Source organism: Lissotriton vulgaris, chromosome 9 (assembly GCF_964263255.1).
Source record: "Lissotriton vulgaris chromosome 9, aLisVul1.2, whole genome shotgun sequence".
In the NCBI taxonomy this organism is placed as follows: Eukaryota; Metazoa; Chordata; class Amphibia; order Caudata; family Salamandridae; genus Lissotriton; species Lissotriton vulgaris.
Genome location: NC_141697.1, coordinates 985,015,209 through 985,039,835, shown reverse-complemented (window position 1 = coordinate 985,039,835; position 24,627 = coordinate 985,015,209). Strand labels below are relative to the sequence as shown.

General features: G+C 42.2%; 1 protein-coding gene across 3 annotated transcripts in view; it reads left to right on the top strand.

Annotated features, from left to right (window-relative positions):
• The window catches only part of PAK4 (p21 (RAC1) activated kinase 4), a 223,716-nt gene extending 199,541 nt beyond the window's left edge, over window positions 1-24,175 (top strand). For all 3 annotated transcript variants that reach the window (XM_086938849.1, XM_086938848.1, XM_086938850.1), the window contains exons 7-9: window positions 3,160-3,285; window positions 3,424-3,558; window positions 20,551-24,175. In XM_086938849.1, coding sequence (XP_086794975.1) covers window positions 3,160-3,285; window positions 3,424-3,558; window positions 20,551-20,706 — 417 coding nt within the window. In that variant the 3' untranslated portion in view covers window positions 20,707-24,175. The remainder of the gene's footprint in view (window positions 1-3,159; window positions 3,286-3,423; window positions 3,559-20,550) is intronic.
• Window positions 24,176-24,627: the final 452 nt, after the last annotated feature.

Sequence of the window (24,627 nt, the reverse complement as noted above, 5' to 3'; positions counted from 1 at the left end):
AATCAAGGGAGAACCATAGAAAAGGTCACAGTAAGTAATGCAATGTTCCTTCCTTATTGAAGCCTAATTCAAAGGTTGAAGTTAAAAATCCACAAGCTTTCTCTCTCTCTCTTGCAGATGCTGAGCCTCATCTCCCCCTTGTCTGTGTTGTTTTACAGTTTCAATAGCTGCAAATTTTATAGCATTTAGGTTCCTTCCGCAATCTGAATCCCTCAAATGTAACGCTCTAGTCTATCTGTCAATTGGATTTCTAAAGGCCCCAAGATGTTATTGCCATCTTTCTTTTTCAGGGCGGATTGTGGAGCCAATATAAATATTGCCATAAAAACAAGTAATAACGTAAAAACCAAAGTGTACGTTACAATTGATAACTTCAGGAAACGTTTTACATCTCTTTTTTTCAAAATAAAAAAAATCTGTTTACTAAGGAGAAACCTAGCAAATTGACAATTGTCTTTTTTTTAAAATCTTGTTTCGAATAACCAATTGCATTACTAGGATGGAACACATCTTTAAGCAATTTTCGTCGTTTGAAAGTAATGTCTGGGTGATCATTCAGATGTTTGCAAAACTCCTTGTCCAATCGTAATAGGTGCCAATGTTTCCATAGAATTTTATAGACATTGATATTTTCTTGATTGTATTTAGTGATAAACCTTATATTGTTGGCACTAGCCTTTCTTATTTGTGTATTGATATTGACTTGATTTTTATACAGTTACTTGTTTCTTGTGATATTATCTTCTGTAAAAACTTTCAGTATGACATAATTAGGATAACCTCTGAGCGAAGCCAAGGCGAGTATTAGTAGTTTCTTCCTCAAAGTCAGTATATTTACTACATATCCTGCGTGCCCTTAGCAATTCTCCAAAGGTAATGTTATATTTCTGATGTAATGGGTGTGCAGGACTTGAGTGCAGGGAACTATTAACAGAAGTAGGCTTTCTCTAGAATTTACTACTGATGCTCCGTATATAAAGTACGGTCTAAAAAGGGAATCATATCGCTAAATTCTAGATGGATATTGATTATTTCATGAACATTAATGTCATATTGCCAAATGACTTTTTTTTCCAAAGCAATTCTTCTTTTTTATTTATTCACGACTTGTATAAAGGGTGATATTTCCTCTTTTTTGGTCTTTTTCTGTATAATGCTCATACATATAATCACTACTACTTTGTATTTTTTTAAGCACTTCCCTCACTCTCCTGGTGCATCACATGGGATTTTGTTCATCACATGGGATTTTGTTAGTTAAAAGGATGTAATAATTCTCTTGGAGTGTTGTTTTTTCTTTGACTTAATCATTGCCTTATATTTCTGGAATTCATATTTTGTCATTTTTTTCCAGTTTGGTACAAATAGCTTCTTCAACTGTGATATCATTGACTCATATCCGTTGTATTTTTCTTGTTTCTGCTGTTTTTCAATTTTTCTTTTTCACTACTGGTTTGTGTTCACTGTCTAAATTGTCATTTTTCAATACATATATGTATTTGATTCTATGTTAGTTGCTGTCTATGGCCCTGTGGAAGCAGCGTGTGCTGTGAAACACGTGTTGACCAGTGTTGCTTTTTGTCTAAAGCATAATAAAACCTTTGAGTTTCAATAAAGAACTTCTGATATAACTTATTGTCCTATTTACGAGACCTCAAAACCAAGTCCATTTTTAGTCCACAATAGATGGATTTTTTTATGAGACCATCACAAAATCTGTCAAGTTCAAAGGGGGTGGGGGGAGTTATCGAACCCCGTATAATAAGTAATGGGGAGCCCACTGCTTAGTGTCCTAGTTTACTTAGGACTTTAACAATTTTGCCATGAAGGTAATCTGCAATATTGTTACATATTTCTTGGGATGGACATATGTAACTGGTAGCAGCTACTGGGTGCACCAAAGAGTTGTACCTTTTAAAGTTTAAACACCTCCTTGGTGGGACTCTTCATCATTCTGATCCTTCCATGATAATATTGAGCTTAAAGAATTGTACCAATTTTTTTATTGGATTTAAGTTGCCATTTATAATTTCTTTCCACATCTCAGAGTTGGACTTAATGCCAGGCTCTTTTAGCTTTTTATTGGCTCATTTGACCTTCTCAAATGTGTTTTACCTAGGTACATATGGGGTTTTCCTTTTATATAAACAAGGTCTATGCAGGATCATATAATCAAGAGGCAGTAATCCACTTATTCCTTACATGTGAGCTACCAGTTGGGTCAGTGTCATGAAGAGCTGGTCTAGAATATACAGCACGTTTCCCATTGTGTGATATATATATATATATATATATCACGTAGGAGTAAGGATTCAAACATTGCATCTTATCAGTTTGACATTTATGAGATAATATTTGATAGCATATATGCAGAAAAGTTTGTCTTGAATCCAATTTACTTTTGGAATTTGTAACTATAATGAATTATTTATTTTGCAAGCATTTAAGCTGTTATTTTACAAAATAATAATTCCTGTTTGAAAATCGGTGCAAGACATTTTAAATGTATTTATACGGACAGTATTTTTTCTATGTATCCTGATATTCTGATGCCTTGGCACTTTAAATTTGGGGCTTGTCATCACGCATGGTCAGGTGATCAAGGCCGCTTGGACGGCCGAAACGCGTCTTGACTTAATGAAAGAAAATAAAATAATGCTGCCACAAAAGCTGGTCTGTGCCCGTGATTCCGCGTCTAAGCGGGAGAGTATTGCGAGTTGTTGCATTAATTCAGGTCTGTCTCTGGGAAACATATCCTGCAAGTAAAATGTCCTTCTCAGAACTATTGGAGCGACTTGCAGGTGTCCATCAGGATCTCTTTCTATCTCCTGTTCCATATGGCTCCTCTTCTGACAATCAGCAGCATTCAGAATATAGGTTACCGTATGCAAGCACATCTACAGCTTTTAAAGGATCTACGTAGGCATTGTGATGTAAAACACTGCTTTACCATGTTCAGCAATGGATGTGTAAAACTGCAGAGATTACGGTAGTAGATGTTGCTCATGTTCAAGTTGACCCTTCTTGTTTTGATGGATTGAGAGGTGGTGGAAGCAGAGATGTTTGCAATAAAGTTGGGAATTTAGGTAGATCTGGTGTGCTTAGATTGTTCTGTATCCTTAATTTATCCTCTAATGTCCATTTGTTTTATTTCGGTAGGTTAAGCTCTCAGATTTTGGATTCTGTGCACAGGTGAATAAGGAAGTTCCAAGGAGGAAGTCTCTTGTGGGAACACCATATTGGATGGCACCGGAGCTTATCTCAAGATTACCTTATGGACCAGAGGTAAGTTGACTCTGGTCACATCCAAGGGACAGAGGGAGGGTAATTGTCAGGGATTCTATGCTGCTTTCATGACTGTTATGAACCTGTTTTTCCACGCCTGCTTTCAAGGTTTTCAAATTGGCACATTTCTCCTCATAGGTTGATATTTGGTCTCTTGGTGTGATGGTGATAGAAATGGTGGATGGAGAGCCCCCCTACTTTAATGAACCCCCATTGAAGGCAATGAAAATGATCCGGGACAATATGCCCCCAAAACTGAAAAACCTGCACAAGGTAAGATGCAAATGTATTACCAGTATATTAACGTAGTGCTGGCTTTGCATAAGTAACCTTGTGTAACTTACAAAGGCCCAGTGCAGGGATGCTAGTTGATGAATGATTAAAGTGCTGTGTAGACCCACAAATTGATGCTTTTGTGGCTTGACCATTGTAAACCTGCCTCACTCACAAAATACCAATGGTACTTTAATAACACAACAGGCATGTGTGTAAACTGCATGTTCACCCTACTGGGTCTTTTACCTGCATTATCTAATATCTGGTTTTTGATGGTACCCTCCTCTGTTTCATTGTTAAAGATGAAAAGCGGAGTGGACTTGTGAGGATTCAAAAGTTTGACCATGAGATTAAACACCGATCTCGGCAGTGGATTCATTATACCACTGAGCCGCTAGTCCTGACTTTGTATTATTTCTAACCAGTGGGAACCTGGCTGCAGTTTGTTACTTTGAAGTACAATGATCTTTAAGCTAATAATAACCGAGGTACCAGTATATAAACATACAGGTATTCATTACCTGCTCTGTGCTAGCTGTGCACCCATCTAATTCCTTAGGAACCTGCTTTGTATTTGCATATTTGTTTGAATGCAAGCGGAAGTGTCCCCTTTTTATCAAGACTGAAGGTTTTTAACTTCTCTGCGATACTGCACTATGGGCACTTAAAGATCACCTTTAGTAGCCCCAGAAAACAGTCGCATATCAGATCAGGCTACTTGGTATGGAACCCTTGTCTACAGGGCCCTTCGATACTCACAAACCATATACTTTTTTTCATTGTCTGTTTCCTATATATATATAGAGAGAGAGAGGACATTTACTTCCTGGGACTTATGCAGCTGTTTCCTGGTGTATTCTGCATGTTTGGGTCCAAGGTCGAGAACTGCTTTACTAACTTTTAAACTGCCATGGAATTTATCAGTCTTCAGCCGCATGGTATAAGAGGGTACAACCGACCTTGTACCAATTTTGATGTCTGCGTTCTGCTACCTACTTGGCACTGTTTGATGGAAGAAGCCAAGCCAATCTTTTCTCTTGTTTGATGCTCTTAGTACCATGTTGGAGTGCAGTAGTTAAGGTGTGCTCCAATTCCTTCAGAGTCCTTACACGTCTTTGTCTAATCACAAAAAGCACTGTGAACTGGTCCAGCCATGAGTCTCTTGAACAGGCTTATACTCTGTCAGTAGGGTCTTACAAACCAATCCTCATCCTGTTTCCTCTTCTTGCCAATCAATGAAAATGCCTTTGGAGAATAGAGCAAACATAGATTTTTATACATCTCTTCAGTACTTTGTATCCACTCAGGTACTAAAGTCTCCCTGTACATGCTTTCGGCAGTTTATTTGCTTTTATCCTTTTCCTCTGGACAGAAGTCGAGCAAATAAGTCAGTGACTAAGGATTTGGCGAGGAATAGAGTTTCATTTTAGATTAGTATACTGTAGAATAAGATGATTGTAATCCTGGTGTAAAGGGCTGTAACACAGAAATGCGTATTCCTAGCTATTTATAATTAGTGCAAGGGCCGCTGGCCTTAAACATTAAATAAAGTTATTCACAGCAAGCACCCTCTAGTTCCATAACTAAAATTAATTTAATGCATTCTGGCCCCTCTTAGATATTACATGTTAATGTCATCCAAAGTCATTTAAGAACTCCTGCCAATATTGACACCCTTGTCAGATTAAAATCCATAAACTTTACAACAGCACCAGTAAATCTAAAGTCCTCCCTTTTCAGTGCTTCTGATGTTGCTGTCTACCTGGATGTACATTTATCATCAATCAAAATGGTCTAAAAGGCTTTTCCCTTTTACACATCAAGATGTGGTGGATACACAGAATGTGAGCTAAGGACTGCTAGTCTTAAAACCAAAATTACTCCTTTCCTTTCAGTGTTCCAAAATCCTTTCATTTCTTCCAGCAAGATGGAGAGTAGGGCTTTGAGGTCACTTTTGCATGTGAAGCAGCTGACCTTAAAAAATCTTTTACTACATGAGATAGCCTCTGAAGTCCATTTTATAAAATCAAAATTTAGGAGTCTCTAAAAGATACGTTCGCCAGCATTGGATCCTTTTTATTATAGCTTCCCATTCTTGAATCCTTCCCTGTCCGAGTTGTGAGTTCCAGGGTAACTTTACAACAGCAATACAGGGCTCTACCTGCCTGAAAGACCTTAAAAGGCAACGTTAGTAGAAAATCTACCACTTTGAGAAAGACAATAACGTCAGCCAATGAGATGAATGTACACATCGTCACCCTCCCCTGCCCTTCTCCCAAGAGGCAATCTCATCTCTGATTTCTACCGCACATCATGTGGGAAGAGAGTCCTAGAGCTTTACTGTCACTTGATGCAGTTTAGTCATCATTTTACATCCCCCAATTTTATTTTTCATTAGCTTGTGTGTTTAGAGTTTTTCCACTACTCTTTCTGGACAAGATTTGCAGGACATCTTCAGCAACAACTCTCGATGGCCATGAAGGAAGGCTCCTGAGATGGCTATTAACGCCAAAGTCTGCTGAGAACCACTCATGAGAAGGTGAATTTGGAACAAGTTCTCAGTTATTCAGTAAGAAAATAGAATAAAAGTAACATTCAGAGACCACTGAGGTGTGAAAATCAAAAAATCCTTCAAATGAGTTCGCCTCGTCCTCTTATGAGCTACAAGAAAAATGACATAAGAAGGCTCAGAAAAATCTGTTGGGTCTTTTGTTAGGTCATCTTTTTCTGACTAAGTGAGAAGAAAATGAAAGTCACCTCTAACTAGGCCTCGGCCACCATCTTCCCAAGTACAAAAGGTGAAACTGGCTTCATGTTCGATAATGTTGACACCCTCATTGTTAACTCATCGACTGTGACACGTCTGTCTAAAGAAAAGAGAGGCACAGCAAAGCAGCAATCTACATCTAGTCCATTGACAACTGAACATTTGTGTACGTGCCCATCAACAGCTTCACCACTACAATCATACTTATGATCATTATCTAATTTTCTGCAAGGCCTATAGAGAAGGATCTAAGATGAGTACATCTAGACCTTATTAAGCACCTGTACCTTATTATTGCTCATAAATCTAGAATTATCTGCCGATAATGCTCAACAGCCTGTCCATGAACCTCCAATTCTACCTTAACATGCTACTAGGTCACCACTAGTATCAGCACACAGACCAGAAGCTCCCAACCCCACCCGAGCCACCTCCACCTGGGACTCCACGTTAGCCGGTAGAAAATGTTGTTGATCTGCCACTGGAACCCAAACACATATGTAAATGTAAAATGATACGTGTATAGCGCACTACTCACCCGCAAGGGTCTCAAGGCGCTTGTACGAAAACCGCTGTGGAACCCATCCTGGCTTTCCCTGTGAGGCGTCCACTCCTGGGCACCCCTGGAGGCCAGGCATCCTTAGCGGTGTGGGGGCCGTTGTGGAGATTAAGCAAGCTATTGCCCAGAGTTGTTGAGTGGGACTCCATGATTGGAATAGGCACCGAGGCGAGAATTATCAGGTCCGTGGAATTTATTTTGAGCCCAAGACTCGCCGAGGCGGGGAATTGAACCCTGGTCCCGGGCTAGACCTCTGCATCAGGGTCTGCCGCTCTAACCATTGAGCCACACTTCTCCACATAGATACATCTGACAAAGACAAGTACACATCAATGAGAAAAGAGAAAGACAAAAGAGTGCTGGATGCCATTCAATTTGGGCACATTCTGGAACCACCAGAAACTTCTAGTCTAGATAGGGCAAGTAGAATGACTATCCTCCCACCAGCAGAACTACCTACGCTACCTTTGGTAGTTTCTCTGCTGGATAACATCACTAGGTTTTACGCCCTGTTAGAAGGGGCTTTTAAAAGATGTGATCTCCCTGTAACTACCAGATAGTACTACTGGTTCCTCTGACTTCAAAGATCTGAAGAGAAAATCTTTTAAAACAATACTAGCCATAGATAAACGTTAGCGATTCAGACCCTGGAAAAGGTTGCAGCTCTGGTGCCTAGATTGGATAAAAATGATAAAGAGGCAGACACTTGTCTTAATGTAGGCTGCTCAAAGGTCAAGGAATCCTGGAACATTGTGTACCACACCATCTGATGGAGAGTGACATGGAATGGATGCCTTTGGCAAGAGGTTTTCATCTATGATAGCAGTGTCAATTAGAGGAACCAGTGTTATAGTAATTCTAGGTAGATAAGGTCCCCAGATGTGGTTGAACATTGGTCTTATCTGGTCTTCTTACTGGAAGATGAGAAACAAGAAGTAAAGACAATACTTCATAAAGAAGGAGCAGCTGAGACACTCATGGATTGTGGGATGGACGCAACAAGCCTGGGCTTCCAACAGCTAGCTGAAGCTTCTGTTTTATGAATGCAGGACGTTCAATAGTGACCTCTTTAAAACTTGAGGTACAAAATAGAATTCTAGAAATGCCTTCTGACTGAGAATCATTATTTAAGAAGCATGTAGTTGAAGTCCTCCAAAGCATCGAAGTAGGCACCCAATACTATAGTGCTCAGAGCATCAGCCCTTTCGGGGAGCTAAAGGCAGAGCTCCACCGTACAGTGGAACTTAATAGCCCTACAGATATCCTCTGTATCAGTAACAATCGTACCTTGAATACACACTCCTGTTGGAAGCAAGGATTTTCAGCATGCTACTGAAGGGAGCTGTAGTGCCAATTCTTATGGTACAACAGAATGCAGGCGGTTTCTCCAGATTCTGTCATAAAAGAAGAAAGCATTGAATAAATGGATTTGTACTTCCCAAGAATATAGTCTTTCAGCACGGTGGGTTTACAAACGGTGCAGCTGCTTAAGAAAAATACATATATGGCATCTCCAAATCTCAAAGATGTGTATTTTCATTTACCCATACACCTCTTACATCAAAACGTTCTCAGATTTGAAGAAGCTTGTTTCCATTATCAATTTCAGGTACTCTTATTCGGACTCAAATCCACTCAGAATGTTTAGAAAGTTAATGGCACTAGTCCCAGTCCATCTACAACGTCTTGGACACAAAGTATGTCTGTACCTAGGCATCAGAATGATCAAAGATTCATCTAGAGACTCAACAAAACAACTAATTTCTGTGGAAAAATTATACAAATACGAGAATCCAGCTCTGGTCTTTTTTTAAGATTCTGAAAGAGTTTAATCAGGTCAGGTGGGGCTTCCTCTGAGCGGTCCTGGCCAAAATTCATTTGGGCCCTAAGAGGACTAAGGAGTTTGGCAGTCTACACGTCTTCGACATCTGTGATTCTGATCAATGGTGAGCGCACCCGCTCTATCTGGTCGAGAAGGAAATATGACATGGACTTCTCTTTTTATTTGCCCTGGTTGAGGAGCCCTTGGTGATTAAAAGTAGGCACTCGCCACTGATGACCAATATAGGTCAACATAAGGTCAGTCTTTTTGCTGATCTACTTCTTACATTGTCAGAACCCAAGCCATCCCTTGGAACTTGCCAACTTATTGGAATATTTGAAATGCGTATTGGATTCAAAAGAAATAAAGAGAAATAGTATGCCTTCAATCTGACTATCCCAAAAGAGCTTACCACAAATACAGGCCTTGGTGCCCTTCTGATGGGCTCCAGACTCTATAGCGGACTATACATAACTTGGGTGGATCAAGGCCAACTGGCCTGACTGCTGCATTCTTGAAGACCTCAGACAATGGCAACCCCTCTATCTATCATGACTAGGGCACATTAATATAGTCAAGATGAATATACCTAGAATACTTTTTATAATCCAGTGTCTCCCAGCACTGATTCTCCTCCTTAGTATCGAAGCACTCAAATAGAATCTGCTCATTCATATGAGCAAGAAAACGTCCACACATCTCAATGAAAATTCTCATGTCTCCAGGGGAGAGGGGAAGACTAGCCTTCCCCACTCTTATCAAATATTACTAGGCTATCTACATTGTGTCCGAGTGGGTGGTGAGGGAGAGTGAAAAGGCTTGGCCCTATATGGACCAGGCGGTAACGTGCCATACACTTTAGGACTTAGCTTGGTTACCAGTACATCTTGGGCCGAGAAGCATAAATTATGCCACACCCAGTAAAACGGTGGTGGACATCTAGTGCTAGGTAGCAGTCAAAATGGGTCATACCTAGTTTCCCTCCCATAATGCCCTTCACCTATACAATGCTTCCGTAACTGCTAGACCCTACATACTACTTGAAAAAAGGTCAGGGGGGACTGAAGGAACTAATTCCTAAAACGTACCATACACTTAAAGAATCCAAACCATTCACCAAACACCTATTCCAACTCCATTGGTAACGGGACATTGGCGTAGATGTCCTGCCCAAAATATGGGTAAGGTTTTGGCAAAAATCCCCAAAACCCATTAGTGTATCCCTTATACGGAAAGAGCTTACATTAGATATATCAGTGGTAACTCACCCCTGCCAGGATTGGGAAAAGGTTTCAAACAAGATCTGTGCTGGGTTGATTGTGCTTTGTGGTGCTGGTCTGTTATACAGACATTTTGGAAAGAAATATTGGGCCATAATAAAGGGGCACTGGGCAGCCCATGATGGCACAAACTTCTGTTTTACTCCTAGGCATACAACTATTTGACATGAAGGTCATTACTGGAGCGGATTGTCACATGTCAGGAGCCGCCAAGCAACTTCTTGCTCTTAACTGAAAAACAAAAAGAACACCCTGCCTTATCTCTGTAAGTTAATAGACTTTGACAAACGCTGGCCCCCATGGTAGATGTCCACACTAAGTAGGCTTCTCATTTCTTTCGCCACGGCCACACTTTGTAAAAACTTTGGAATCTTTGATAAATTGTGGGGTGCCTACCTGCAACTACTTTCTTCCAAAGGGTCATTGACCTTGCATAAAAAAACTCCACATAAATGTTTTGGAGTTAAGAGCTGTCTAAAGCCATGCAGTTGTTTCTCACTCCTATTCAGAATCTGTATGTGTTGGTCTGGACGAAGAACACCTCAACAGTGGTCTTCATAATCGAGCACAGATGTACAACATATCTGATCCTCTTCTCAGAAGCACATGACCTATGGCAGTGCTCCATTCAGCATTGCATAGCTCTTTCAGAAGAACACCTTCAAGAAAAGGAAAACAACCATGCTGGCTTTCTCAGTAGAGCACTGTAGGACGGCCAAATGAGGGAGCTGAACAACAGTGCGCTCTAAGGTATTCAGCTCAAGGAGGAAACCGAAGATTGACCTTTCTGCCACAAGAGCAACAAAAATGGCAGTACTTGGCAAGCAGGAATCCACAACCAAGGTAATTGGGAAATGCTTTTTTAATAGACAGGTGCATGATATTTGCTTACACTTTTCCAACTCTCACCTATGGGAGTGAAACCCTTTCAATATGAGGCTTAATTCACCTAGCCAAGACAATATTGGAATACAGACCACCTTCTGCTAGTATTAGAATCACTTATTCCCCACAGAATAAGCACTAATCTTCTATTCGGGTGTCCCTGGCAGATTCTACATCATAACACCAGGACCCTTGAGGTTATCGGCCTGGCTCTTAAATTCAGTCAAATTCACAATGCAGACATCCCAGAGAATGCTGAAATATTCTAGCACAAACCAGAGCAGGTTCTACAAATAAGACCTTTGTGTCCAAATTAAAGAAATTCTGTGTCTGATGCTAGTCAAAAAAGGACATCTGTTACTATTTCAACTATTGCAGAACTTGCTGAATCAAGAATGAAACACTCCCCAATTAAACCCCACCTGGTGGCCATCTCATAATACAAGCTACCTCCATAGTAACCATCATTATGGTTAGAAAGAATTATTAAAGAATTCCTAAAGGGTCTATTTACAAAGCACACATAAAATATCTCACTTGGAACACAGCAGCATTTTTGGCTCTCAGTTTCACAGGGATTGTAAGTGAGATTTAAGCAATTACAATTACAGAGCTTTACTTGCAGTTCACTGAGGGTAAAGTTGTACTAAGAACTAATCTGTGATTTATACCAAACGTTCCACCAGTTTCACCACAATTAACCCATTAAATTAAAAACTATGCACCTTACCTGTGCAGCGGACCGTGATAATATTCCAAAAATTATATTCTAACGGCACCCAGTGCTGATAGGCAGTGCTGTCGCTGAGATTTAAAAGAATTTTGTGTAAAAATATATTACCCGGGTTATGGAATTGGGCAATTATTAAGTCTATTCATATAAGGGGAATAAATATCTGGCTTCCAGCTCTACTGAAACCAACACCTCTTTTAGAACGAATCACCTTAAATGTGCATCGGGCCCTGATAATGTTTTAGCAGTTATGTTAAAACAGCACTCAGTGGTGGTCATTGGTGCTCTCTGATGTTCCACTTTGTTCCTGTTCTAAGTTATTGCTGGCCATTGAAGCGCTTCTGTGTCACCAGGGCTGGTGTCCGACTGACACTGACAGCTACTCTCACAGAGGTAAAGGGAAGATCAGCTGAAGTCTGCACATTCTGCTGGAGGAATCTTAGGATCTGCCTAGTACCTAAAGGCCTGCTTGCCTTCCTGCTAGGACTGGAAAAGAGTGTGCCTGACCCTGCAGGAGGGCAGACTACCCAGGAGAAGCCCAGCATTGTTCTCAGTATTTACAGCACTTAGGGAAAACAGACTCTGACAGATCGAAGTCAGCAGTGAAACGTATTATGAAGGGTACCTCCTGTCTCTGCATTTGTCAACAGCACCTAGTCATTAAATGCCTGGGAGGTTTTAATTGCACCTCACTGTTGGATGCCGGATCGGCCTCGGAGTCCTCAGTCGAATCTGTACACATTCCTCCCGTCCCGCTCGGTGACCCCTGCCAGTGTGGATTGTACCTGGCTCGTTGCCCTATATGCAGCTCACAAGAGCTAATGGACTCAATGGAATGCTTCTTTACCAACCTCGTTGAGAAGATGGATAAGAATTTTCAGCTATCCCAAAGGAAGAAATGCTGGTCTCAGATCAAATCATTAGCGTGGCAAAACATTTGGCTGAACTGGCTGCCGCGGAATTACCATGAGATGCAGTTTATGGTTAAGAATGACTCAGCAGATTCAACAAACACTATGGAACTTGCCCTTTTCTGGCTTCTCTTCCTTTGGTCGACACAGATCTGGAATTTCAGCATATGAAGACTGTGAAGACTGAAGAAGAAGCAGTTCAACCTGTGGGTCTTGAAAAAAGTAAAGGGTTTCCCTAGAGTTTAGTTTAAGGGGTTATGGCAGAGGTCTACAAAAACTCATATTCCTTTTTAGAAAAGGCAACAACATTTACAGCATTAAGAGCAGTAACTGTAGCAGAAGCAGTTTTCACTAAACTCAATAGTAAAGGTTCCCAACAGCCTAGCGTTTTATTTTATTTTTTATTTTATTTTATATGCTTATAGAGCGCCGGACTAGACCCCCGAAGGGGTATCTCCGCGCTATAACTGCAGATGGAAGTGAGAGTAAAAATTGTGTCCAGGGAATTGGAAGACATTAATAGCTGGGAAACAGATACGTTTTTAGATTTTTCCGGAACTTCATATGGTTAGCGATTGACCTCAATTCAAGTGGTAGTGAGTTCCATAAAGCGTTTCTGTGGCTGCAGGAAAGTTTCAACTAGTGAGACTCTCTCACTGTCTGTGCCACTCTGTCTTGCTCTCTCTCTCCTTTCTCTTTTCTCTGTAGCCCCATTCTCCTTTCTCTGCCTCTCTATTCTCTCTCTTCTCTGTCCTATATCTCTTCTTCTCCCTCTCCCTTTCCCCTTCCCGAAGAAAGCACACAGAACCTTAGTTGGGAGAAACATTTCCAACCATTTTCCCACCTGGCAGATCATCACAAAAAATGTTTGGGTGCTAAACATTATGCAATCTGGTTACTAAACAAATTCAGTTCTTCTCCTCCTTCCATTTGTCTGAAATTGTGGACCCTAAAACATTGGCTCAAGAAGTATAAATGCTTCTTAGCAACAGAGTTATCCAGAATGTCTATAACAAACAAAAGGAGCTCAAGGGGGAAGGGCACTAAGGAGGAGGCAGCCCCCCACTCAATCAGTATTCAACAATAAATACCTCCTCCAACAGACACCAACATGTCGAACAGACCTGGGGCGGAGTTGCACAAAAGGTCATACTCTCACTCAAGAAGTATGTACTTAACACTAGTCTACAGGTCGTGGTGTATATACTACAAAATTTACTACGGTCTTATCTAATTCCCACTAGTGGAACAAGAGTGCAAAACTGTGAAAACAAAGAGGGAGCGCCTCACGGTAGTAACACCCGAGGGGATTCCTGGCCTGGAATTGCCAGTTTATCCACTTCTCATCATTGGTCGCTCTCTCTTCGCCGTGACAAAACAAACAGAGAAAAACACCCAAATAATTATGGAAATGTAAATATCAACTTATACAAAGTGCTGTGTATATAAACAATATAATCAACCACTCATCTATATCAAAAGATAACAAAAGTGAGTGTGTGCACCTAAAACCCCTGCAATGGCCAAAATGCGAAAAAATGGCCACCGTGATTAAAATGTGGAACCACTTGCTGGCTGTGATAACTTTATTCTGCTGCTGCAAGTAGTCCAGATTAAAAATGGTTCAAATTATACCATGCTTGAATGATGCCGACATGTTTCATTGATATTACTTCAGCAAATTTGTCAGGGCAAAATCGGGGTTTCGGATTCCGGTTATGTTTTTCTCAATTCAAACGACCTGATGGCTGCATACCAGCAACCATCAGTAGTTTAGAGGCAGCATGTCACAAGATCACGCGCTCACAGGCGGTGCAATTTGAATAAGTGCGACCGCTACTGGCTGTGCTCGGTTCAGAATGCTCCCGGTCCACACACTCACTTTTGTTATCTTTTGATATAGATGAGTGGTTGATTATATTGTTGTTGAGTGAGAGTATGACCTTTTGTGCAACTCCGCCCCAGGTTTGTTCGACATGTTGGTGTCTGTTGGAGGAGGTATTTGTTGTCCAGAATGCCCCCAAGCCAGGGAATATACCCCTGTAACTGAAGAAAAGAATTAGAGTTTTACTAATTTCTGGAGCTGCGATATGCCAATATGTCACTGTAGCAGTAAATGTTTGGCCTGTTATCACTTCATCAGATTTTCCCTTACCTTCATAATCAGGGAGACTCCGGTTCTTAAGTTGAACTGGAGCACGTCTATTTTCACAATTCCATCTTCAAAGCTCATCTGAGGTACCCTTTGTTAGGAGTGGTTCGCACTCATTACAAGTAGAGATTTCTCCCATTTGACCTCAACTTTCTGAGATTTTTCTCAAAGTGCATGGTAGTAGCAGTAGCAGCTGTAGCTCGACAAACAAAGGAAAATTTGTCTTTCAACAGGTGGATAAATGGCTTCAGTTGGCTATGAAGACAAAACTGTTTTGAAACTCCTGCAAGACTTTGGGCACAATTCTGTCTCCTCTTTCCGAGTTTAGTTAACTTGACATATTCGATCCTGAATCCTGTGTAAACAATTCGGTGCTTAGATCAACAATAGGCCCAGTTCTGGCAAGAGCGTCTTTTTTGGAAAAGGACTGTCATCTGTATCTTCGAAGATTTAGCACTCTGGCGACTATAGAAGCTCCATCAGAAGATAAGTCTTCTCTCTCCTGAGCATTATGGTGTTGTGTGTTTTACTAGTCGCCACTGCCAGATTTCATTTGTGTCTTCAGCAAGAATTTTTGGAAGACAGGAGATTGAGAGGAGAAAGTAAAACTATCCTATCCTGCAATTCGTTTCTGGTTTAGTGGTGCAAGAGAAGTTAAATGCTACCGGGAATGGCATTCCAGAATCGTCACAACCCACCTTTCAGTCAATGTGAACATATTGATGCAAGGTGCTGGAGACCACATAGAGGATCTATCCATTCAAGACAAGCGGTCATCATAGATGGAGAGGCTGGATTATATCAACATGCTAGAATTGGCAGCTGTTCATTTAGCCTTCAATTCCTTCCTTGCACTATTTCCAGCATTGACAGTCCTGCTCTTAATGAACAACACAACCCCCATGCACTATGTCAACAAGCAGGGTGGAATGAGGTCAAAGGTCCTTTTCCTTTTAAAGGAAGCTGAATCAAGAAGTCACAAAGCATTAGCAAAAACATTTGTCTTACAGCAACTCACCTTCCAGGAAGTAACAACCTAAAAAATGTCAAACTGAACAGAAGCCTACTAGAGCAACAAAAGTGTGTGTGGGATGATGTTGCCTTGCAAGTTATCTTTTGAGATTGTACACTTTGCAAAGCGGCTAGTTTAGCATAGGGAAAAATGCAAAATGCTACAATTTCTCGTCCAGGTTCCCATAGCCTAAACCTAGGAGGAAAGCCTTTGTGATAGACTGGTTAAGGAAATTCACTAAAGCTTTTCTTCAAATCTACCTTCTTTCCAAAGCCTCATCAATATGATGCAGCGCAAGGTGACATGATACCCATTGCCTGAAACTGGCCGTGGCATTGCCGTTATACAGAACTACATCACCTATTGCTTCAGGTTAAAAAGTTACATTTACTCTCGACCCTCTCGCCACCCCATACCTCCTCCACCATTTCCTCCTCCTCTGCCACGACTACATTGGCACCTCCGCTACCTTTGCCAGAGGGTTCGTCCTATAGGGAGGGTAGTCCTCTACATCTTCCTGCCTCTTATGATGTTCCATAGGTCTTGAGCCCTGGGATTATTCCTGGACTCTTATGATGTTGTTCCCCAAGGTGACAATGACCCAGATTTGTACCCAGTGACGCCATCCCCTTTTGGATGATACCATGCGTTTAGTCTCAAGGCGGCCTCCTTTGACAAGGTTGATCTTCATGCTATTCCTGAGTAGGATGACTTCCTTATCAAAACGTTTTCTAACACCCAGCATCCCCTTCTATTTCTCCCCATACTCAAGGGCATGTTAAAGACCGTTCTGGAAACCTTTAAGGACCCTGTGAAGGCCAGGAGGTCAGAGGGTGGATTAAAAAGTACAAGCCCTCCTCCGACCCACCGTATATACGAGGTCAACTCCCACCATACTGGTTGCATGCTGCATGTAAGCAAACTAATGCCCAAGGTACCAGAAATGCCCTGCAGTCAGATAAAGGGACTAAAAAGATAGATGCTTAGGTAGACAGGTGGCCACTCAATCTGCCACCCAATAGTGCATCGCCAACTCAGTTGGTGTACTCTCCTGAAATTGGTAGGGTCCAATGGAATGAGATGGGGACCGTATCCAACACCTCTCAGGTCTGTATAGACGGCAGGCTCAAGGGTTAGTCACAGAGGTCTAAATCATATATAATACCACCTTCAGATGTGTTCTGGACATGGCATATCCCACTGTCAGAGGTATTAACTCAAGTATCCTCATTCGCTGTAATGCCTGGCTCTGTTTCTCAGACTTTAAGCTAAGAGTTTAGCCGCATCTGATCAACATGACCTTTGATCTGAACACCTCTTTGGGCCACAGGTTTATCAGATGTTAGAGAAAATCAAGAAAGACAACATGGCTAATGCAATGGAAGCTCTTCAGTCCTTATCGCCAAGTGGGCTCTTTCATAGATCCCAGTTTGGTGACTGCACCAAGGCCACCTATCCAGAGGCTTCAACCTCCTATCAGAGGAAGCAGCAAATTCAGCAAGCCTCCCGAGGTTACTCCTGGGGTGCCTATAGAGGGAATAACTCCAAAGGCATGGGTAGAGAGGGTGCTGCAAAGGGAGCCGTGCCTGCAAAACTGTGAGTCTCCCTTCCCCCCAACTTATCTTTTGGGGGACGGCTGAAAGCCTGCAAGGGGTTTCTCATATGCTGGCAAACAATCACCTCGGATCAATAGGTCTTTTCCATTGTAGAGCAGAGTTTGCCTGGAACTCACTGCTCCACCTCAAAACATGCCCCCCTCATCCTCCAACAAATGCTTCCTCTCCACCAACAGATTAGCCCCTCCTACACTCCTAATCATAAGGGGCCATCGAGCCTGTGCCGCCACACTCGCACGGTAAAGGGGTATACTCCCTGATCCCAGAGGAAGACTGGTCATTCAGGCCCATCCTCGACCTCAGGCCTCTCAGCAAGTCCATCCTGTCAGAGCACTTCCACATGTTCACATTGCAAGACCATTCTGTACTGCAACATGGCGACTTAATCACTGCTTTCTATCTGAAGAACAACTATTTCCACTTTCCACTATGCTCACTGTCGTTTGCTCAGGTTTGTGGTAAGTGAATGGCCCTTTCAGGTCAAAGTTCTGCCCCTCAAGGAAACTATGGCTCTCAGATTCTTTACAAAATGCCTTTCAGTGATAGCCGCTCATCTCCGGAGGAGCAACATCCATATCTTCCCCTACCTCAATGACTGCTTGACAAGAAGAGCAAGCTGACAGCAGTGCTTGGCCTACACCCTGGTCACAATTGATCTTTTATGCACAATCTCGGTTTCACTATCAAAGTGGTCAAGTCCCACCTCCAACTCCTTCAAATACAGCCCTTCCTTGGGACAGTTCCTAGTTAAGACACCGGGAAAGCTTATCCCAACCCTACATGAGTTGAAGCCTTCCAGATTGTACTGCCTCTTTTTGAGCACTCATTGCTCTCTCCAGTGGTTGAACCGCAACAAACTATTGCAGGACAGGCCCTTTCTAAACCCAGTTACCCAAGTGACCATTACCATAGACTCCTCTCCCACGGCCTGGAGTGGCGTATCTGCAGGATATGACCTTTCAGGGAATGTGGTCCCCTTTTCCACAGAGTTCACACATCAATTACCTAGAGTTATTAGCAGTCCAATTAGCTCCCAGGGCTTTCTTCTGCCATGTACATCACAAGATAGTCCTGATCAGAACAGACAACATGACTGCCATGTACTACCTTCGGAAACAAGCTCTCTGTGTTCGGCAGAGCATTTGGCACTGGGTGATTCACCACCGAGTAGATCTGGGAGTGGATACCAATTTTGCAGACCTGCTCAGCAGGAAGTAGCAACAAATCCACAGGTGAGAACTTTAGCCAGCAAGTTCTACTCGGTACTTCCAGCGTTGGGTGTTGCCCGACGTAGATCTGTTCGAAACCACAAAAATGCCAAATGCCCAGGAGTTGCGCCCAGGTTTATTCCATCCCCATATTCACCCCCCGCATGGTACTCCGGCCTCTGTCTGAAAGGAATCTCCGTGTAGTACTGGCTAGCCCCCTCCCCATTCTTGCGCTCTCCAATTTCTGTCTTGAAAAGTTGCAATCACTACCCTCTGACGTGAGTGAGCTCCAAGCTCCCACTCTATAAAAGCCTTTTTTCCAGATTCACAATAAAGTAGCAGTACTTAAAATTGACCCTAGGTTTCTGCCCAAGGTAGTGTCTCCTTTCCACCTCAACCAAGCAATTGAGCCCCCGCTGTTCTTCCCACACTTGACTCCGTAGCAGAAAGAGCCCTCCACATACTAGACATTAAAAGGACCCTCATGAACTAATTTAGATAACACAAAAAAGACACAACTACTATTGGTCGCCTACACTAAACCACACAAAGGCAATGTCCTTTCAAAAGCAATGGTATCTTGGTGGCTAGTCAATTGCATTCAAACCTGCATTATCAAGGCCAAAATACCTCTCCCTGCTCCACCTAACCCACATTTAACATGCAAGAAAGCAGCCTCAATGGACTTTCTGGGTAATTGCCTAATAGTTGACATCTATAAGGCAGCTATCTGATCCACCCTGCAATACTGTGCGGGTGTGCTAGCACGACAAGAAAAGCTCAAGTGGGCCAGTCTGCACTACGTAGACTTTTCAATGAATGAGTATGCAAAACATTTGAGTCTACAGATGCTTACAGGGTAAGTAACATTTTTCGTTTAGCTAAGGGTGCGACTGGCTGCAGGAACTTCTGGAATCGCCCAACTTGTCTGCAGGGTTGAGGAATAGAATTAAGTCATGTTTTAAATAATACTGATTAGGAGGTGACCATTAAGCATAGGAACTTTTGGGTTTCCAGTCAGCGTGCAAATATTTACACAGTTGGCTGTTCTAATTTCTTTGTCAATATTTGAAAAGGGCTACCCACAGTTCAGTGCCCAAATACCAGATGACCATTCAATGCACATGGTGTTAAGTCACAATGGGTACAAAGCTGTAGAACTATCATTACAAAGTTGATTTGACCCAGTAGTTCGAGTGAGAAGGTTAAAGTTGCAGAGACTGTTACTCCCAGGATTTGCTCATATAACCAAAACCCGCACTTCATCCCTTTGTATTACCTTTCATTTCCATCTAAATGGCAGAATCTTTAAGGGAGCCAAGACTTGTGCCGAGTATAATTGTCGGAGGTGGCATACTTCATTGCACTTAAGGGCACTGTGCATAAAATTGCTCTTTTAAAAACTTAGAAAGCAGTTTCCTGTCTCTTCACGAGGTGTTGTCTGATTCCCATGTGTTTTCAATCAGAAAAGACTAGGGTATTCTCCAGTACCAATAATAGGAATATGACATTCATGTTCTTAAGTATGCGATGACTACATTGCCAGATAACGCTTATCTTGAAATTAGTTAGTTACGTATCACTTTCCTGTTTAAACGTCACTAAAAATATTAGGATTGTGATTACGAAAGAATATTGAGGAATAGCACTGCTGATGTCATAGCAAACACCTTCTAAGCCCATATAGTCGTTGATCTTGTACCCCTGCTTCCAAGGTTCTTAGGAAGCAGATGATATACTGTTTATTCTTTTATCCCACTTTGTTGCTTAGTTTGAGTTTTGTAATGTCTATGAATCTGAACTGGATATATTTGAGCAACATCCTCCTGGTGCAACACTAAATGTCTGCTGTGTAAATCTGATGTCAGTCATTTTTGTTTAGGATTGTATGAATTTCAGGCGGTGTCCAAATCCTGGTTTGTTCTAAACTTTGGCTTTACCCCTGAGTCAAGAAAGTAGTGGTCTGTAACAATCATGTTTTCAACACATAGTAGGCATTTTAGTGTGACCAGTGTCCCTGAACTTCTCTCACTTTGCCTTGCAGGTATCTCCTTTGCTCAGAGGGTTCCTGGACAGGATGCTAGTCCGAGAACCCAACCAAAGAGCGACAGCCAATGAACTTCTCAAGCACCCATTTTTGAGCAAGGCTGGCCCCCCATCCAGCATCGTGCCTCTCATGAGACAGAACAGGATGAGATGAGATGAGAAGTCCTGTAGGGGCAGCAAATAATCGCAAGGAGGAAGAATGGCTCTGTGGAACTGACATGGCAACAGTATCGCTAGCCTAGAACTTGCCCCTAGCCTTAGTTTAGTGGACATACTTGCGCTTCTGTTATGGTCTTGCAAGTGTCCCTATTTTGCTGAGATCTAGTGGGCATCACTCTTCCGGTAAGATCCTGTGGATATCCCAGCCAGTCTGCTGAAATCCTGCATCGCTTCCTTCTGTTCTGTGGGGATCTTCCAGGCATGGCTGCTTGGTTTCTTCTAGGATTCTAATCTGCTTAGGCTCATGCTGGTCTCCCCACTGTCTTCCCAGCCACATTGTTGTTCTCCACGCTAGGATGCTACAACCAATCCTACTATCTGGAGAAGTCCAGTTGACATCCCTTCTGTTTTTGCAGGGAATTGCAAATCCCCCCACCCCCCCCGAAACCCCGAAACCCTTCTGAGGTAAAACTGATTTAATTGGAAAATAATGGTCTTTTGTCACTGGTTGTCCTATGAGATATCCCAACTGACTCTGCTGCCTCTAATCTGGAAAGAGGCCAGTCCTTGTGAGTCGTTTTTATTGGGTTACACTTTATCATCACCATGACTGGTGTTATTACACTGAGGAAACTTTGCGCGATCTGATAACACTGGAAATTGAACTGTCACAATGGCGCTGCAATCTTGCACTACGAGGCTGTCTGCTGGACGATGGAAGCGGCCTAGTGTGTCGGGCTGAAGGAAACCATGCGCTGCATTTGAACTGCCTCGATGGCCCTGGATATAGACTTGATAAATTATTTTAATTTTTTTAGAGACCTTTTTTCATATATTAATGCAATACACTATGGGAGTTTTGGATGAGTGGTAAAATATCACATACGTGTTGTGGATCCAAGTGTGGGACTGCGTGAGGTGTTGTCTGTGAAAAATGATGGTTCACTTTGGTACACTGTGAAAGACAAGGGCTAGATTCCTACTCCTCAGCTGGGGTTCTTCCCAGCGCAGTCCGCTGTCAAGTTGATGGAATGGAACTCCTGTACTCTCTTTGCTTTCCTCTAAATGAGGTGTTGTACTGTCAATTCTCATTGGTGGTCACCTCCACTTCTCTTTGTAATAGATGGATTTGGATTGTATAAAAGTTGCTGCCCTCCCGGTATACTACCAGTTAAAGGGGTTTCATACTACCCTTTGGCAATTCCTGAAGAAGGAGGTTGGGCTCATTATCTATCCACTGTAGTAGTTCCTTCCTGGCCACTACGAAGGAGCTGGTCTATCTGTTCTTAACTTTCCTTCCCTCTGATGTACTATGAAAGACTGAGATGACTCCATCTTCTCAGTGAAGTTTCCCTCCGAGGCACTACAATGGACAAAGCATGGACCCGGATGCTGTTTGGGAGAAGAGGAGGGGAAGTTCCCCTTCCTCTGTGATGGTTCCAGCTGGAGCTTTGTGAACAAGAGGTTAGGGTGCCTTTACCCGTCTGTTTCCCTCTGATATACTTTGAAGGTGGGTTGGTCTCTCTTTTCAGTGATGGTTTCTGATTGTTAAGGAGAACATATAGATATGGGAGTGGGGGTAGGGGAAGGAGAGTCTGGGTTCCCTTTTCTTATGGATGATTCTTTCCGGTGCACTGTGAAGGCAACATTTGCTGCCTGTTTTCTATAGTGAATCCTATACTGCACTCTGAAGCAGAATACTCTCTAGTGAGATCTTTGGTTCTGTCTGACCCACTGGGGAGTGTGGTGTTTGGGCTTCTTGTTCTCATATTATGTGAAAAAGAGGGGACTAGACCTTCTCAGAGCCTTAGTTCAAATCTTACATCCTTTTACCAGCGATAGAGTAAGCTAACCGCCACCCTTAGACATCCAGCGCTCCTTGGTCTATGTAAGCAAGCAACTAGGAATGCAAACAATTTAATAATGTTATGTTTTGTACACATACAAAGTTCCTCTCTAGTCTTGTGCCAAGGGTCCTGTCTAGTACTGTCTTGCTCCCAATGTTCTGAAATTACCTGTGAACATTCCAATCAGCCACTGGATGAGAACAAAAATCTCATGTCCAACAAAAGAAAATGCTTTACAATCTTAATCTCATACTGTACTTATAATGTTCTTTTCCGTTCACCCTCTAATGAAATGACACTGTTTGAATTGTAGAATGGGACCACCAAGCAGTCAAGATCCCTGTACAGAGATAATGCATATGTTACACTCAGCCAGGTACCAAGCACTGCCACCGAGCAGCAGTGTGTTGCTTCCTGTGGTAGCCAAGATGTAATGTACAAGACAGGGCTACATTTCCGCTTGGTTCTGACAAAAATTTGGCATAAAGTGCTGCCCTACTATTTCACACCTGGAACTAGAAGCCAGCAGAAGAGGTGTGATGTTTCTGGATACACTACCCTTTAGTTTGCGGTAGCTGCCACAAGGCCATGTTGCCATGCATTAGTTGATGCCTCATGGAGCTTGTACAAGTCTGTGTTTGTTTCAACCCTTTGCGCTTTGGGGCTGGCAGGTTACCTTCTTAGAGTGCAAGGTGCATTCACTGCTGAAGCTGTTTCGGTGCCTTGTCAGAATGCAGTATTTCTGTCCATCTTGAACTGGCAAAATGCTTTTCTGCAATACACTACACCCCAACAACTTTGTCATGCTCAAGGCGAATCTCCAAAGCCTTGTTCTGAGAACTATTCCTGGTGCTGAGACCTACCCTTGAAATTAACTATTCCTTGCTGTTTTCTTTGTGGGCTGGTGTCAAGCCTCTGCAGTGTACTGTGTTGGTTGACACAGTGTTGGTACCAAGCTGAAGTACAGGATCCCGCTTTACCATTACTTAAATCGATACAATACATTCCTAGCACGCAGTGCTGTAGGCTAGAGGTACCTACCTACCTTGTGCGATGAAGTACACTCCTTTTGTAATAGTGTAGGATATTGAAATCTTGGGACTCTTAAGAATTTAATTCATTTATAAAAAAAAGTACTCTTGTTGGGCAGCAGCATCTCTCAATCTTGTTTCTATCTATATTCAATGTGTCCTGGGATCCCGGATTTAAGCTACAGAACTTTCACTGTAAATGCATCTTCCAGGCATTGGTACCTGACCTTGCTGCAGAGCCCGGAGGCCTTCCTGTCTGTGACACCAAAATACACATCAATATCCAGGAACATGGCCTGGTCATGGATACAAGGCCTGGCGGTGTGCAGCTCTTCTGTGACTACTGGTTTTGAGTTTTCTTTTTACTTTAAAATATATAAATATATATTTATAAAGCATAACTTTGTAACACTACACAGTATTCAGGATTTTGTTTTTGAGAAAATTTGCTGTAACACTAATGATCTTAGCAGAGATTCTTGCATATACTAAATTGAATTGTACATAGGAATTGAACGATTTCAGATTTTTTTGACAGATCTAAATAGTGTAAATGCTAGTTTTACAAATACATTTTACAAAAGAACGATTTGATTCCGTGTTTTTCTTGTCTGTGTCCTTATTTCATTATCAAGCTGGGGGAAAAAAAGAAGTGTGAGTAGCAGAGATCCACTTGAATATGTATAAAAAGTGACCGGCCCGGCACCCAGCAGCCCTTTAATCTTTGGTTTTGCCAACAGAATCAGCAAAGCAAATATAGTTTGTGCTACTGTGCCAACATCATTGTGAAACTCTGACACTGCCATGGTGAGAATGTTTTGCTATATCCTTAAATTTAAATTGGTTTTAGTCTCCAACCATTGAGTCCAAACATTTGACTTCTCTACCACTAGTCCGAGGTGGGCCAGTAAAAAACAAGTATGATACTTCTGTTACTCTTTAGGCCCACCCAACTTCCTTTCAAATTTGAAGGGTGCCTTCTTTATGGATGGGAAGCACCTTTGTGACTTGGTGCTTAACACACCCCTGTCAAATCCA